This window comes from Anopheles nili, chromosome 3, assembly GCF_943737925.1.
Source record: "Anopheles nili chromosome 3, idAnoNiliSN_F5_01, whole genome shotgun sequence".
NCBI classification, from domain to species: Eukaryota; Metazoa; Arthropoda; class Insecta; order Diptera; family Culicidae; genus Anopheles; species Anopheles nili.
Window position 1 is genome coordinate 16,766,119 of NC_071292.1, and position 17,314 is coordinate 16,783,432.

Consider the following 17,314-nt stretch of genomic DNA (forward strand, 5'->3'; position numbering starts at 1 on the left):
TACATTATATTTTGCACCAAAATCAGCTCCAACCCACCTTTAATACTTGTGCCGGATGCCGGAATGTTGCAAATGTTACACTGATACAGCGCGGAACCTGCGCAACTGTTGCCACGAGAGATTTGATCGTAAAATGCATCGACGACCGAACAAGAGCGGAGCCAAACCTATCCGCATCCACTCACAAACACACATATTCCGTGGTGGCCTCTTTCGGATGTAATCCGCATTCACATCCAGTTGGATTAATTTCCAGAACGAGCAACTTTCCTCGCCAGTCCGCCAACCAATAAGCGAACTTTTCTGCCCGCTCAAAGAGGGCAGCAATGGAAGAAACAAAAAAAGAATCCACCCATCGTTAGCAAATGTTGCCTCGAGGGTTTCATAAACAAAGCGTTCATGGAAATCTTGTTGAAAGTGGATCAACAACAAAAAAAAACGATTTTCCTATCACAAGATTGGTGCTTGGTAAGTAGCGATCGAGCTACAGCAGTTGCTACAGCAGGGTGCGCATAAAGTTTGGCTCGGCACAAAACTGCGTGCCTTATTTATGGGGGAAATATTATTGCACCATGAAATAACACCCACTCAAGTTTGGATGTTTTTTCAAGCCCCTCCAAGAAGGGGTTTTGGAGGGGAATTTTCTAAATGCTTGCCTCCATTGTCCGCCGTGGTCGTAGTCGTGGGTGCTCCAGTGCGAAATCGGTGCTAATTTGTCTACATTCGTCTCATTTTCCGAAAAAGAAAGCACAATCCTCGCGAGCCGAGAGCCCATAAATATCGGTTGGTTTTAGTCGAGATTGCCGGACATGGCAATCGAGCATTTTCGAGTTTCAACATAAAACTAAGCGGCTAGTAAGTGCCGTCCCGGCAGGTAGAACTGGCGAAATTTATGGCAAACCGCCCCGTGGAACGTGCAACTATTTGCTCTTAAAACGTCCCGCGGGGACCTTGGCCGATCTGTTGCGATCTTGAAGGGAAAGAAATATTGCCAGCTTCGCGTATTGAACAGGTTCACAAGACAAATCACTTTGCCCTTGAGGTGGTTGATCGGAATGGTATGGATTTGTATGGTGAACAAAAAACCTTCATAAAGATACTTTTGTAATCGATCATGTTAAAAATAAAAGAACAAAATCCACTCTTATTTATAGGTACAAATAACAGGCTTAAAAAGATTATGACACAATAATTCTAACACTTTTTAACGACAAAGAACCGGCTCATTTCACTTCAAACTGTGAGATCAGAACCAGCCGAACACATCCGCTTTACAAGCTCACCTTCCTACCGTTAATTATCAAACATACACCAACCTCTTCAAGCATGTATCGTCCACCTTTTCGAAAAAAAAAGAAACCCCTTTCCAACGTAAAACTGATTACAAAGGGCAGCATAGTTTGTGGCGGAGGCCATTATTTATCAAAACCCGACGGCGGCAGTCGGTGGAGGAAACAACAATCTTTCCACTACAACAACAACAACATTACCGTGCCTGAACCCTTTTTTCTCCCACCAAGTTCCTCAGCCCCATGGTGTCCTTTTACCGCGGGACCAAACCGGCGGGAGATGATGTTTCACTAGAGTCCTTTTTCACACCTCCGCACCGAGCGGACTAGAGCCAGCTAGTGAAGCGGAAAAGAAGCCACCTCATAGGCAATGAGTGTTTCGTGGTTGGATATGACGGCAAGTTGGGCTGCGTTCCTACGCCCACTCCACCATTCCAACCTGTGACATGATTCGGGTACGTTTGCCTCACTGGGAGGAGTTTCCCACCTCAGCAGAGGTGTGAATATTTCAGGTGAGAAAACTGTCCCCAGCCATCTGGTACGGGAAGGACTTTAAAAAGTAGGATACGAGAGCAAGGATCTGGATGGTATTCCGTCACCCCGTTACACCGTTACATTGTGCATCAGTTTACTCCGGTGCTCGTGGCACTCGTCTGCTGCCTCGAGGCTTCCGTGCCAACGCGCGCAAGACGAGCCGAACAAAGTTTATCCATCACCCGACCGGAGCCATCCCGTGAGACGTGCGTCAAAACGGAACGCATCCTTTTCGAGCGAAGAATTGCCACTCATCCGCGAACGGTCACGGTCACGGCCTGACGGTGGCAGTGGAAACAAGAAAGAATGGAAAAATAAACGAAAAACCCCTGGCCAAGCGGTGACTTTGACGAATTCGCTTCATCTTGGGCTCAGGTTCGTATGACTTCGGTGCTTCATCACCTCTTAAAAAAGGGATATTTTTTGTTCAAAAAGGATGAAAAATTCATCACAAAACACTGCAAGACCTGCGTGTGGGTGTGTAGACGTGTATGTGTCCCTCGAACCGGGCCCCACAATATAACAAGGACGCATCCGAAACGCATTCGCGCGCGCAGCTCGGAGGGATGAAAAATATAACAACCCAGGAGCTCACCCAGGTCACCGTTGCAGGTGCCTTCCCATCCCATCCGGCAGCAAAATCGGGCGGCTATTCTTAGAACGTACCTCAACCCCCAAGGAGAGGACAGGGACAGGGGACAGGGACGTGTACGTTTCCACATCAATCCGGCTCGGCTCAACAATCCATCCTTCGGTCGTGCACACACAAATGACGGATGATGCAAAGTACGCCAGAGAAGCGAAAATGCCTCCCGTTCCCACTGAGAGCACGAACAGCTCAACGGGTACTTTCGTTGGTTTGCAAAAGGCAAAAACCTGATTGAAACGCGAGGAAAATGAAAATGAAAAAGAAAAAAAGACGAAGCGAAAAGAAGTGAAATCTGCCATGGTCGGTTGCAGGGAGAGGCAGATCGGCGAGAAAAACATTGTTAAACGAGCGCGCCAAGCCAAACACGGACCGCATGCATTGACCTCCACCGGCGAGTGACCGCATCTTGCAAAATTGCGCACCCCCTGCACCACCCAGGAGATAGGAAGGTGACGAGGGACGATCGAACCTTCCACCACATCCGGTCGAAGTAGGTGAATAATTCTAGGGATTAGGGAGTTTAAAAATAGTGCGACAACAAGCCATCCTCGCCGGCGTGGCCATGCCTGGTGGTCCGTTCAACTAACCTACCCCTTTTGATGCTCTTGGGAAGCTCTCATCACCATCCCTACTCCTGCTGCTGCCATTATCTGGTACCTACGAGACGTTTTTAAGGAGCTTTTCTCACAAATTTATTTCACCTCTTGCCTGGCATCTGCTCATGTGATGAAAAATGTGGTTTCTCTTAATCGAAGACCTGTCACGGGGTGTTTTCTTTTATTCCTTTTTTTCTTTCTTTCGATTCCCGGTTCGTTCTTCGCATTCGGCACAACAATGGTCGCTTTCTCGTGGGGTTTATTGAGTCGCATTAAACGCTGACTAATGTCGATGAACAAAGCGCAATAAAAATGGAAGCGCAAGCGAGAAAAAAAGAAGTAACGGAAACAAAACTTCCAAGTGAAATTAAATATTTTTGTTTATTCTGAGAGAGCAACGAAAACAAAAGAGGCTATAGGAAACTTACAGTTAGTTCCGAACAAAAATCAATAGGACCGTAAGGTAAGCTGTTTTGCTTGGTGCATGTCTTAACTAAAGGACACCCTCCCTTACCCAGGCAAAGCAAACATTTGCCAACATCGACATGGTAAAACAAACATATTTACAAACACCCACACTGAATTTCCCCACCAGCCACCGAACGTGGCCATCCAAGTTTGGCAACCAAACGCGGAGGCCTATGCTCGGGCACGCCTCAGCCACCGTAATCATTGCGCCTGCAACAATGAACCACCGGGACATGAATGAACGGCGCGAATAAAAGGCCATCTCATCCAACAATCCCGCGCGGCGCATAATACAACCACCTGTTGAGCCTATCCCGTCGGCCAGAGCAAGGAATTCGCGACTTGGAAACTCCTTAATCTTCGATCTTTTCTGCGGAGCAGGAGACCTTATGATGGTGAAACTTTATGCTTTTTGAAATTCCCACCCGCGATATAATCTATTGAGTGTGGCATAATGAACATGAGCGGATTTCGGTCGAAGTAGGCTTGTGTAAGTGTGATGTATTTTTTGTTATCATTATCAGTTGTGAACTGTTAATTTACCGAGGATCTACGGTATGGTGCATTACTTTTCCACAACATTACGAAAGGGGAAAATATAATTGGCAGAAACAAACTAACCAGAAGGGCACAGAGAGAAGAAAAAAAATGCCATGCATCCATCCATCGTTGGGAAAAACTGACCAATGATGAGTAGAACGGCACGAAACGTGCTTAAAAATAACCACACCAAGATAAATCTTTGCAAAACACCATTGTTGGCCGTGGCTATAGTCGGCAGCAGCCGTATCATCTTTGCAAATGAAAGCAACTCGGCCGCTCTCGAGGCCGGCCATGTGGAAAGGATTGTTTCATCGCTAGCCCAACCGTATCGAAACGGTCGCACGTCCATCCATCCGTCTTCGGTGCCACTGGCGGCGATATTTGACAAAAATATCAAACCCAACCGGCGAGACATGGCCGCCCGGCAAATGGCGTCCGTCAGCGGTTGGCTGCTCTTAATGGGAGTGAAATTACAAGCATTGGCCCAGCCCTGCACAGCAAACAATTACGGTTGATGGGTTGCGCCTGAACTGGTAAACAACAAACCCACCCTACGAAAAACGGCATCTCAGTGGAGGAGAGAAAGAAAAACCCTCCGCGGATACACTAACGCACGGGTCTATGACCATCGCATGTGATTGAGATTTTATGTCTCAACGTCGCCATTTCTCTGGCTTTAAAGTGACATTTTTATATGTCGCTGACAAGGATAGAGCTATGATTCAACAGAGAAATGAAGGAATACAGCTGCTGTAAAAGATATTGCCCCATGAGGCGGCATCCTCATCATCCGGCCAATAAAGGTTGCCCACCGTTAGATTGATGCGGAAGAATCTCATCTACTTTTCTCACGCTCTCGCTTCCGAATGAGCCCATCGATATGCACATCTATTTTATCAGAAATTGAGTGCGCTTCCTAGAACACATGTTGATACGCACAATAGCAAATCAAAAACAAATTTTCCCCAAAACTCCCGTACACGCGAAAAAGCCAATTCTCTTCCGGTTTTTGATAACCGCAAAAACAAATAGCCGCGTTCGGTGTGCAATTTCGTGCTGCCCATAAAACCACCAGCTGCTCGACCGGTTAGGTGAATAAGCTAATCAGATCCTGACGTTGATCAAATTTGTCATGCCACGGAGCGGTACATTGTTGTCCATGGTCGCTCGGCCCAAGCGGAACCGGTGACGATTGGAAAATCAGATTCCAAGCACGGCACACGCTCGAGGGTGATTTCGTAGGGGAACGGGAAAAACGGCTCGCTCTGTAAAATATGCATACACTTTCGCGCACCACGGGTCATGGGTACAAACGTGTGCGCGTCACGCAACCAGCTGCCATGTTGTGCGGTTTGATTGGGTAGTGCAGAGACGAGCGAATAATAAAACCCCACAAAACCACGAGCGAGTAAAAGAGAGCATCAAACCAAACTCTACAAGTCACAACAACTGGGCGCTTTTGTTGGATCAACAAGCTCCGATTAGTGATAGAAAAAAGAGGAACGAAAGAAAGAAAGGAAAAAAAACATGTTAAAAAGAGACCGAGCCAACGAAAAGGGAGGGGTGCAAAATTTTGCGACCGAGAATGCGGAAAATCAGGGAAAAAGATTATGTGACAAGTGACAGCGCCATCAGCGAATCAGTGCAATTTGATTAGCACGGCTGTGTGTGAGCTGCGAGAAGAAGAGAACAAATATGCGTGATGAAAATAGAACAATCAAGCGACATAATGGTCGGTTCGTGGGCAGATTTTCGAACCAGTGGATAAAGGGGTCGTAGAGTGAGTGAAGAGTCTAAGCTTCAAAAAAACACAGAAAATCAGGAGGCATTAACATCACTGCTGCGCATGTGAGAACGTTTTATTACCGTTGCTAGTAATTGTGAGTAGCTCAATTAATGAGCAATCAGCACAGAAGATATAAAGAAGAGTTTGAAAAAAAATTACTCCAAGTCGAAGTAAAACTCAAATTCACGTATATTTTCTCCGCCTGATGGAGACGCCTGGTGTTTTAAGGGAAGCATAATACAAGTATATTATGACGAATTGTGTACAGATTTACTGACAAACAAAACATTTTCAACACTCTGTGAATATAATGAGCCGTCTCAAAAACTCAAATCTAAATTGAAATTAAATTCTCATTTATGTATCCAAGCTCATTACGATGGAGACGCCTGGTGTTTTATGAATAGAAAAATACAATGAAGAAACGTTGGCGGATTTCCCACTTCTTTTTCTTCTTCTTCTTATTTCCAAAGCTAACAAAAACGTTTTGCCTTCCTAAAGAAAACAAACAACTGTTTCAATAAATAATAAACTCAAATTCAAAATATATTTTAATGTAACATATGCTCTACTCGATAGAGACGCCTGGTGTTTTAAAGAAAACTATATTATGACAATATTTACACATAAATTACTGCCAAATAAACTTTGTAATAACACTCTCCAAATATAAAGAACTTTCTCAAAAACTACAACAAATCGAACTTAGACTATTATTTACGTACACTTGCTTGTCACTTGCTACACTTGCGACTTGCGTACACTTGCTTGCTTGTGTCCAGAAGAAAATGAACAATTGTTTCGACAAGTAAAGAACAAGTAAAGAAAATAAAAACCAGGCACATATACGTTTACTTCTCCTGATAGAGGCGCCTAGTGTTTTGAGGATAAACGTGTAACACGTTCACAGATTTACTGTTAAGAGGAATTTTGTTGACTTTCTCAATGATCAATCGCAACGTTATATAAAAATGCACTGATCGTATGTCAATTTAAGATCTTCGCTACACTGTTAACCAGCAAACAAAAAGGGAAACGAGCTTGAACCGATAAGTGAAGAAAACAAATTGAATTTTATACTTATGCAAATATGTGAAATTATCGGAATGATAGGCATGGCTCGGCAAAAAAAATAAACACAAACGAATGGACTACATATTGTGAGCCCCGAATTCAGCGTGGGCGCAGAGTTCGTTAGCTCGCGCGGAATCGAAACAACCGAAAATGGTACGAGAAGTACGGCCGAGTAGGTAAGGTTTGCTAATGTTATTTCGATTTAGAAGGCATGTAAATTTTATGCAAATTGAAAATGCCTGGCATGTCCAAAGTTTCATTCGAAATATCGATGGCAACGCGAAGAACCGTACGATACAAGCTCCTTATCTTCGTTCGACCAACATGCACGCTCATGACCATATGGTTTTGAGGTGATTTTTTTTTCAATCACCACTGTTTAAAATTCCTCTCACCATATCCTAGAGAATTGTTGCACGATTCTAGGAAAAGAGGAAAATCGTTCAAAAACGTTCCCCCGTCCTTAGCTACGCTTTTTTACCTCCCAGCTGTTCCTTGTGCATATTTTTGTTTCCGTCACAAGCATTCTGGTGGGGAATTTATTCGTTTATCCATTTCCACGAAAGCAATCTGCATCCTCAGCGTCACGATTCGGGTATGCGGGTGTAAGGTCGGTTTGTCTATATTTTTTTCTTAATTTTTTATTGAAAAAAAAGCCACTCCATCTTGCCTGGCATACGAGCCGCGGAAAAATGGAAGATTTATGGTCGGTTCGCCGAAATTGAGCGATTCAAGCACCCGGCTAGCTGGTGGCAAACCGAATTGGCCGCTGACGAAACGACCCGTTCGTATTCAGTCGGCGAGACACATCAACAGTGTCAGCTTCCGGTGTGCAAACGGTTTCTCGAGGCGAGTCCATAAAAAGCCAGCACCGACGCTCTCGTTCCATTCCTAAACAACTCTGACAATCGGTTTTCTAAACAAAATGACGTGAAGTGGAAAATCGCTACCATTTTCCACAGCTAAATCGTGCGGTCCAGCTGGTCGAATGGCACGGGTAGCCTTCACTTGGGTTTTGAACGGTTTCGAGCTGAGCTCTGTGTGGCCATGGATGAAGTGAAGCGAGAATTGATCGATTTTGTATTATCCTTTACGACACATGTAAGCGGAAATATTTGCATGTGAATAGCGAAACCATCAGCGCTCCCGGCTCAAACGTGTTTTTTTATTTCTTTATTTTCCTTCACTTCCAAAGAGGCCTCGAGCGCACCGGCAGCTCCGGAACCGGATGAACGAACCAGCAGAAAAGACCGACCGGCTAGCACCGACGACATGGCCATCGATTTGGCTCACCATCGAACATGGACTACACATTATTTCGGCAGGCTTATGCGGTCGCATACGGCTGGTTTCTCTTTTTGCCACAACTTTCCTCGCAACAACCGAAACGCCGGCCGAACCGGGTAAGAAAACGCGCAAATATAGGACTTCAACTGATAGCAACACATTTTTACTCAGGATTTACTCTTTCTCGGTTGTACGAGGATGTAAATGATGCTCGCCGTTAAAGCGCCTCAGCTCAACGCCAGTCATTTTCAACAAAAGTTTACTTTTTATGATGGAAACACAAAATTCGACTGAGTAGCTATGTTAAAAATGGCCATATATCACAATTTGTCACATAGAAACTATTACCAACGAGTGCTTGAATTTCAATAACAATGTAAAAATTCAATTTTTCTATGCTCAAGCTTTTCTATGATACAGCTTTTTTTTAATGTTTACCCACGGCTAAGAGTAAACTAAGATTCAGTAGGCCTTTTTAAAATAGGCCTTTTTAATTTTAAAATAGGCCTTTTTAATAAAATAGCCTTAAATTTAACTGTTGAACCAGAACTAAAACGTATGACAGATAAGTATTGGAACTGAAAAAGCCAAGGATGTAGCAGGACATTAAGCACGCGGGCAAACTGGACTGCACAAACACTGGACTGCACAGAGGTAACAAACAAACGAACGAATATGAACTTAATTACGTGTACTTTCATCTCTATTTCTTTGTTTCTGTGCGTGTCTATCTCTGATTGCATCACAACAGCCTGAATTGTAAAATGGAATAATATAGCAAAAAAAACATCACGTTCGACAGGAAAATGAAGCTCAAACGAGGTTAACTCCCTCGGGAAAGAAATAAGTTACAAGGGCAAGAAACAGGCGGAAAAGACCAAGACAATAAACGGGAATAACAAGTAAAAGTAAAAGAAAACATTAACAGTAAGGAAGCAGTCGGAAACAACAGTCAACAAACAAAGTGATGGGTTTTGTAACGCTTCTGCTAAATGGTTGCATACATTTTGATCAGCCGCCGCGCACTGCTTCGCTGCGACAAGGGTTATTTTCTCTTGTTTCTTGTACAACTTCAACAGCACGTTTCCAGTATACTCGGTGACACCAGATGCTTCCGCCGTGTTAAGGATTCGATGCACCTTTACCGCCTATCTAGATCCGTTTTGAGAGCTGCTTTACCGGTGAAATTCCATCCCCAGCCTACCGGGACGGATGGAAGCTAATCACCTTGACCGCGCGGACAAAATGCTTCTTCCTGCACGCAACACCTCACAGTGCGCCACATGGGAAACTTGGCTATAATTAATTCACACACTGCACTGAAGGACGAACTGAACCGGCCCGACTACCAGGACGAAAACGCGCGCACACGTACGATCAATTTGTGTTAGGTATTTGCCTCAACTCGCTCGCTTATTTTCGGTCACCGCTTCACATCACCATGGGGCCTGCGGGATAAAATTCCGATTAACACCTGTGACGATTTCGTCGACAAATGGCGATCGCCACACTTCCACACCACCGACGCCAAAGCCGCAAGCGCCACACTATTTTTCATTCAGCGCGAGCCGACCACACGCCACCACTCGCACTGATCGATCCGTTTCGCGCTGTTCGCGTGAACTTTACACTACAGGAGACCTTTTTCCGATTGACCGGTTTTTCCGACCAACCCTCACCGTCGACTGGGGCACGCGTTTGTACAATGGGCGATGATCTCGCTTGACTCGATCGACGCTAGTAGATCCTCGTTGCTTGAGTTGCTCGCGCAGATGCTCTCACGCTCTTTATCGCTTTTCTCTCACATTTAAGACATTGTAGCTCACCTATTGGCGCTACCATGCTCTGCTGTTATTGCACGTAAGCCTTTGGGTTGTTTCAGTACGATGCTGTGGTTTGAATATTAGCTTATAATCTTAGCCTTCCCAACAGTAAATTGGCTATTAGTATTGACACAAGTCACATATACTTCGCTGAACGAATTATGAATCAAAACATGATCATCACCATCGTTCACAAACCGTCGTTCTAACAACAACGATCGCGCTGCATCGCTATTACGTGGCGGCTAATAAATTTGGCGGATTGAATAAACCAACTTAAGAAAAAACATAAGCGAAACAAAAACCAGCTAGCTTGAGAGCGAACGAATGCTATTCTCTCGGTATTTTGGGGGGGGAAAACAGACGAGCGAACAGAGCGCACCGAACGAACGAACAAACGGCCGAAAATGAACGGATGAGTTAGATCGCGAAAATATTTTTGCCCGGGGATTTCCCTTCACGACGGTAGCATCCGGGGGAGGTTTACAAAACGGGTGCTGACACAGCGGATGCAGTAGGGATGGGCAAGGAGGCTAGTGAAAACAAATATTTTCACTTTCGATTGCAATCGCCATCGTCAGCGACGTCGTCGCCGGGTTGGTCATCGTTCGATCAAAAATTCGAGGTGTGCAAAGAGACGAAAGAGAAAGGATCGGGCCAAAACATCGGCACCATGTTATGAAAATCGTGAATGTTTCGTACCGATGCGGCGCAGGTTATGAAGTTACGCACATTTGACACGAATACGTCTGCACTGGTAGCAAGGGATTCTGTTTTACAGTTTGTTCATAAACTGAATCTATCAGCTAGTCGATGGTAAATACTACAATTTACGTCTTGCCGACGAAATTCGTTAAACCGTTATTCGTGCTACATCATATAGCTGCGATCTATCAGATTTTCCTGCGAACCAAAATACAACACGGTGGAATGCGAGCAAACCAGTAACAAAGCACAGCAAAAAATCTTCTGAAGGAAAAAGATTATCAGAATGAAAATAAATCCAACAGGAGCGCGTGTGTGGCACGGATCGCAAAGGCGTCCGCCGCGGTGTAACGCTGGGCATGATCGGGACAGCACGCTTGAAAGGCCGATTTATATTTATAGAAACGCGTCTTGCGATTTTCTCATTCTCATCCCATTCAATGCGAAGGGGGCAAGACACAGCATCTCTTCATGGCCCAAACACAACGAGCCATAGATAGAGAAAAGGAGAGAACAAGAGCGAAAGAGAAAGGATAGGAGAGAAAATATTACACCGAACACAACACTACGATCAGCTGAACGAACGACGATCGCCGTAGCTGCGGATGCGCGATCATCGATTGTTCATCTTTCGCAGCAAGATCTGTCAAAACTGCTGTCATATTGACAGAATTTCCAGCTACTAGGAAAATTTTCAGATAGGTGGGAAATATGCAAATTATTAACGAAAACTGTTAATTGTAAGCAGTAATTTAAGCAAACTATCAAACACATTTTCTGTCGACGATAAGATACCAACACAATATCTATTTTTCAAATCACTCATGATCACTCTCAAATGATATAGCATAATCAGTAAATTGGACAACTCAGATCATTAGTAAATCGGACAAATTATTCTCAAGTGAAATAGATTTATGTAAAATGCTGTTTGAATGTTTTGCACGGCTATCGCAATAGATGATTTGCCTTTTCCTGCCCTGCTAGCTGTTATGTGTTTGAAGTGGCGTAACCGTGTGTGTGAGTATATTTTCCGATTTTCCAACTTTATCACTTCGACACTGGACCCGATCGCTATCGCTTCGTATCCGTACGTACCCGCTCTCACACACGCACACACGTTTGCTCGTGCCACATGGCCGATTTGGTAGAAAGTGTCAACGCAAACTGGCCGCCGCTTCGTGCCAGATTTTAAACAATGCATTACAACCAAACGCAGCCGAGAAAAGGTTGCTTTTTGCAATAACAAAATTGAGCGCGAGAGAACGAAAAACGACGTGCAAATCGACAAAGTTAGCATCTAACCACCCGAAGGATTCCTAGGATCGAATTCTTCTGAGATGACACAATAAAAAGTTGTATACCGTATTTCAGATAGTTCGGTGTAATTTCCGATGCGAAACGTAATGCACTGCACTCATCACTCCGGTTGGGGCGTGTTTAAACGAGCACTCGGTATTCTGAATACTTTCATTTATCAACGCTAGCAATTGGCAAATATTGAGCCAGTATCGTAGCGTTGCTTGAACGATGAAATATTCGATGCCCAGATTTGGGCCTATGGTGTAGCACATACAGCAACACAGTGATACACTAGACTGATTTCGATATCCTTCGATACTGCGATTGTTGCTGGTTGACACTGGTGCCGTGATTAGCTACCTTTTATTTTCGTCTTCTTCTGCTACCACGGTAACACGACGGCTGTGGGAGGCGAGCGAATATTTGTGACGATTACGCCTGCAATTGCTGCTGCTGCTGGATGATTTTTGGCAAACGCTCAGTGTTCCGAAGCCGGGGATATGCGAAACGCGACACCTCGATGCACGTCCGACGCATTTAAACACTCACGATCTACTGAGTGCTCCTCCGTACGAGTTTCCTCGCCGTGGAAAATCCCGACTCGCGTCTACGCGGCGGGAGCACGTTCGAGCACACGCACAGCTGAGCTCGATCGGTTTGGTGTGTCCAAGGTTCGCTCACTCTCATTCCTCTTTACCGGTAGTAAACCGAGGGAGTAGGAGCATGGTGAAAAGAGAGACTGAGAAAATGAGAGTGTAAACCAAAAGGAAAATCCCCACACCCATTTATTGTCGAATCGAACAGGAGAGCGCTTTTCTTAGAGGTTTTTTTCTTCCTCCTTTTGGAATTCGATGCCAGATATGATTATGAACCACAATTGAATGCGGAGGCGGAAAAATCGGCGACCTCAGTCGGGATTCGGATGTGAGTGTGTGGGTTGCGTACTCCGGTGGCGACACGTGGACGCCAGTCGCACAAGAGCCTGTCCGCATCTAGGACTGTTACATGACATTAATATTTCACGTGGACAGTATCAGGACGTGATCACACGGCGGCTGCGGACATTTCTAAGCGCCCAGGGCCTTTATTAAAGTATTTTTGGGCGAGTTTTTACATTCATTCTTGCCCGGAATGGTGAGGGACCCGATATAACCCAAAAATTACATCAATAAATATTTTACGCCTTTCAGCTGATTCGTATACACAGCAGCAAACCGCGTAGTAACACTACTACTACTAACGGGGGTGTATCCTAGCATTCCAATATTGCTGGGGTGGTGTACAAACACACCCTAATTTCTCTCAATCGGTTTCGACTAAAGGGCTAAAGCAATGTAACCTTCTCTATTGCAGATTAAAGTAACAAATATTTAAAGTTATTTGTATCTTCGGGTTTTTAAACCTTAGGTTGTGTTACACAACGATTATTTACAGATGACCACATTAAAGAGTGCCGTAAAGGGCTCATCCCGAAACATATTAGAACGACAATAGTTAACATTTTCGGACAACACATCCCTGCTAAAGGGCCTCTCGTACCGTAGCCGTCGCTGCCTGGGTATTTATTATTAACCACCTGTTTGTCACTCGTTAGAGGCCGCCCGTCGTCTTCGTTGTCAGCAAACAACTACCAACAAAACACCGGAGAATGGAGATGAGAAGCAAAAAAGGACGCTTACACGAAAGAGCAGGAAAATTTAGACGAGAACCAGCCAATGCAAAGCACTATGATTTGTGTGCGTCGTGAGACCGAGAAGCTCACCCGTGAGAAGGTGAGAAAATGAGCACCGCTCACGTCGGGATGAGAAAGCTTTCTTGGTGAGAGCGCGAGCGTGGGGTCGTAATATGGGAAAAGCTCAGTCTTCGCGAATCGAAGCGCGAAACGTGAGCATATGTTTATCTTTTGTTGCGTCTCAAAGCCGATTGCGTTTTTTTACTCCCTCCGATTTCGGTGGGTGTGGACGTTGATTTCCTTCCAAACGCGGGAGCATGTCCGTAAACTCCGTGTTGCGCGCAGCTTCGGAACGTCGGAAAAGCTTGCGGTGACAAAGGAGCACCGGTGGTCTTGAGATTGTCGACGTATTCGCGAAACTTCGGACTGACTGGAACAGTGGAGTACGGAAGCCCAGACTGCGGTTTCCATGGGCCCCGGTCTTCATTGCTATTCGGTTTTAAGAGGCTCTTTAAGCTGTAAGTGTGAGAAGAAGTGTCTTCGGTGTAATGAGAAAATGCAAATAACCGATGTGAGGACGACCCGGCAAACCCGAAACGACCCGACGTGTACCGCAGGAAATCGAACACTTATTTCTTTCCGTTTGCCTACACGTACGCCAATGGCCGGGCGAATACATTACGTAAGCGAAAGGGATATATTTGCGTCGAAACCAACTCATCGTCCTACTACTCCCTTAATGGGAGTGGGTCTTCGAAGCCGGCCGCGAGCCGGAGCCCATTTCACGTGTTCGGGGGATGTGCGGGTCCAAGGATGACACGAAACATTCAGAACAGAAAGTTTTTAGCCGGCTGCCAACCATTCCGCCCGGCCGCATATCGCCCTTTGGCAAACACACCCTGCGGGGATGCAAATTTTGCCGGGGAAAAGTTGCTCAGTCGCGTTTGATGTATGGAAACTGGATCGTTTGTTTGGCTTCATTTTGTGCGGGAAGACCCGTTACGGGAGACAGATCTCTACTGAGCATGTGGGATTGTTCTACTTTGCATGTGAATTGACGAGGCACCACTCATTGGACGTATGTAAAACAAGGTTGAAGAAAATCAGGTATTAATTTCCATGTAGGCGCTAGGCTGTAACAGAAGATTTTGATACAGCAGCGGTTTTCGCATTAACAAAATGACAGACAAACCACAGATGCGACAAAACTTATTGTAAGGAAAATATTTAATATTTAATAAGAATGATCGAGATTAGAAATCGTCGCAAGTGTGGGGCTGTCGTGTAGCTCATAAAGCACGTCTATATAGTTACTGGTGCTTCAACAAGTTATGAACCAAAACATCCTTTTAACCATCTACCTATCAACCTGTGATAGGAGCTTCGAACATAATCCATATCTCGAAGGCGTATGTTAACATTACAACTGTAAAGGTTTTGTATAGCTTCAGTTTTGATCTAATGTAGTTTCCTTGTGTTGTACTTTACCACTTCCTCAACCGTACTGTATAAAAATTTATGACATAATATCGGAACATAATGAAAAGCTTGACATTATTCGAGGCTTACATTGATGGTTCTCGATATCGGGTATTTTTATTAATTTATGTGTGTTTTACGATTAAGATTAGTGGGAGTTCTAGAGACATACAATCGCATTTTTCGTACAACCGAATCCTATCAATCATTTCTCTCTGCTTAGCGACTACATTCCTATTTCTTGCGAAGGAGAGATGCAGAATTCGGAGCGTTATCATCCCGTCTTATCTTACAGTGCACACACGAAAGTTGACCCAGACGTAACCAGCACGAAAACTTAATTTCTGTTTGCGATGATTTGTACACGTATCATGGACATGAATCATCAAGACATCAATGACATGATGACATGAATCATCGTATCATGGGCATGAATCATCTTCTTCGGTTGATTCATCTACCTGCTCTTTGCTCGCCTTGACAGGAGTCTATTGCTATTACTTTTCATTTTTTCTAAGCTAAGACTTCTCGAGCCAAAAAATTAAAGAACTAACCGAAAGACAATTGATGATGAATGGAAACGACGGGACAGGAGGTGAAGCATTTACATTGTAGCTGAGTTTTCTTTTCCCTCGCATACATTTCATTAGATTCGCAATAATTAATTATAAGATACGCCAAACAAATTATGTCTCACGCTTAGTGAGCAGTTTTCAATATGTAACTTTTTTTACTTTGATGCTCTAAATTATTTAGGAATTTTAAGAACCTAACACAAATAGCCGTCAAAGAACTGCACGGATCTCGAACATTTGTAGCCTTTCGTTTCTCTTATTCTGGATCACGTAAAAAGCTGCCAATGTGCAAGCGAAATAGAAAATATAAGAAAAAAAACTTCTTTCATGGATTATGCAGTCGGAAATATTGAAATGCGTTCCTTTTACAGCCAGGGCGAATCTTCCTGGACGAATAGCCTACCAATCCGCCGGTCTGCACACAACCGCTGTCTTCCATTCCGTTATAATCAAACACTATCCCCATTAGCAAGCTCACTTCTTTTCATCCTGTCTACCATCATGTTCCGGTACAGGGATAATTAAATGGTCCAGTTGTACGGTAAATTATTATGTGATTAATCCTTTGATGTCTACGTGTTGTTATTGTCACGAGTTTCGAGGCGGGGTCTTTTGCGAAGCAGATCGTTGGTGGCATTTTCGAGCTCACGTTTTTTAGGTGGATTCTTTAGCGGAAAAAGAACGTTAAAGTGAGACATGTTACAATTTGTTTGTTCGAGGTACATCAGCATCAATTATTCATCGTTCGAGGTGCATCAGCTTACCTTTTTATCCCATTGCTGATGTAGGTATCGGAGGAGAATGTTCTTTTTCTCCGTGACTATCACTGCAGATGAGAAGAAGGATTAAACAATCAGCAAGGAAAGTTACTAACCAGTAGGTAAGAACTTACCCTGCTCAGAAGGAATGTCCACCGTGGGGATGTACACAGAGGGCCGCTTCGAGGAAGTCTTTACTCCGTTTTCCGTGTTGAAGAGCGAAAAGTTTTCCTCGTTGTGGCACGGAAGATCTTTCAAAAACTCGCTGATAGACTATACGGTTGACGGGGCGCACCCGACGAGAACGAAAAATGAAAGCATATAGCAGCGATGAGAGCATGCGTTATTTATATTGCGATCCAGCAGCAATCGATGGAGCTGGTCGGTGCACTCTAGAAGGTGCGACAGCTAGAACGTGTTTCGTTTCGGTGCTTTACCATGGTTTGTTGCCGCAAACGCCCTCCGGGAGGAGCGCGTGACGATGATGGTTCCTGTTCCTCGGCCGTCGTCGTCGGCTGCAGTGCAGCTACCACCGCTAACGCCACTGTTGCTGTTAGCTGGACTGACAGGTCACTGCTGCCAGTACAAAAGAAGGTTGAATGATGTAGGCGCTGCCCTTCCTAAGCCCAGATCACTGGACTTAAATTTTGCTTATCCCGTCGTGTACAAGATACAAATGCAAATGCAAGCCTATTCAATTAGAACAGACCATGCATGCAGAGCTAAAACACAGAAAAAGGACACTGTTTTGTTTTTGATGACCGTGCGACGTGA

At 44.6% G+C, this 17,314-nt stretch overlaps 1 protein-coding gene across 1 annotated transcript; it reads right to left on the reverse strand.

The window, feature by feature from the left end:
* Positions 1-15,310: 15,310 nt before the first annotated feature.
* Positions 15,311-17,314, reverse strand: LOC128723067 (DET1- and DDB1-associated protein 1). Its single transcript, XM_053816773.1, has 4 exons — positions 16,978-17,314; positions 16,675-16,813; positions 16,547-16,608; positions 15,311-16,447 (listed from the first exon to the last, which is right to left on the reverse strand). Exons 1-4 carry the CDS (start codon positions 16,978-16,980, stop codon positions 16,355-16,357), a joined length of 297 nt encoding a protein of 98 aa, XP_053672748.1. The 5' UTR covers positions 16,981-17,314; the 3' UTR covers positions 15,311-16,354.

What these genes read in the sequence shown, in the direction of transcription:
- LOC128723067 (XM_053816773.1), bottom strand. An exon ending in GGACATTCCTTCTGAGCAGG is followed by an intron (nt 16,609 to 16,674) that starts GTAAGTTCTTAC and finishes TCTCATCTGCAG; the next exon opens with TGATAGTCACGGAGAAAAAG. An exon ending in ATCAGCAATGGGATAAAAAG is followed by an intron (nt 16,448 to 16,546) that starts GTAAGCTGATGC and finishes TTTCCGCTAAAG; the next exon opens with AATCCACCTAAAAAACGTGA.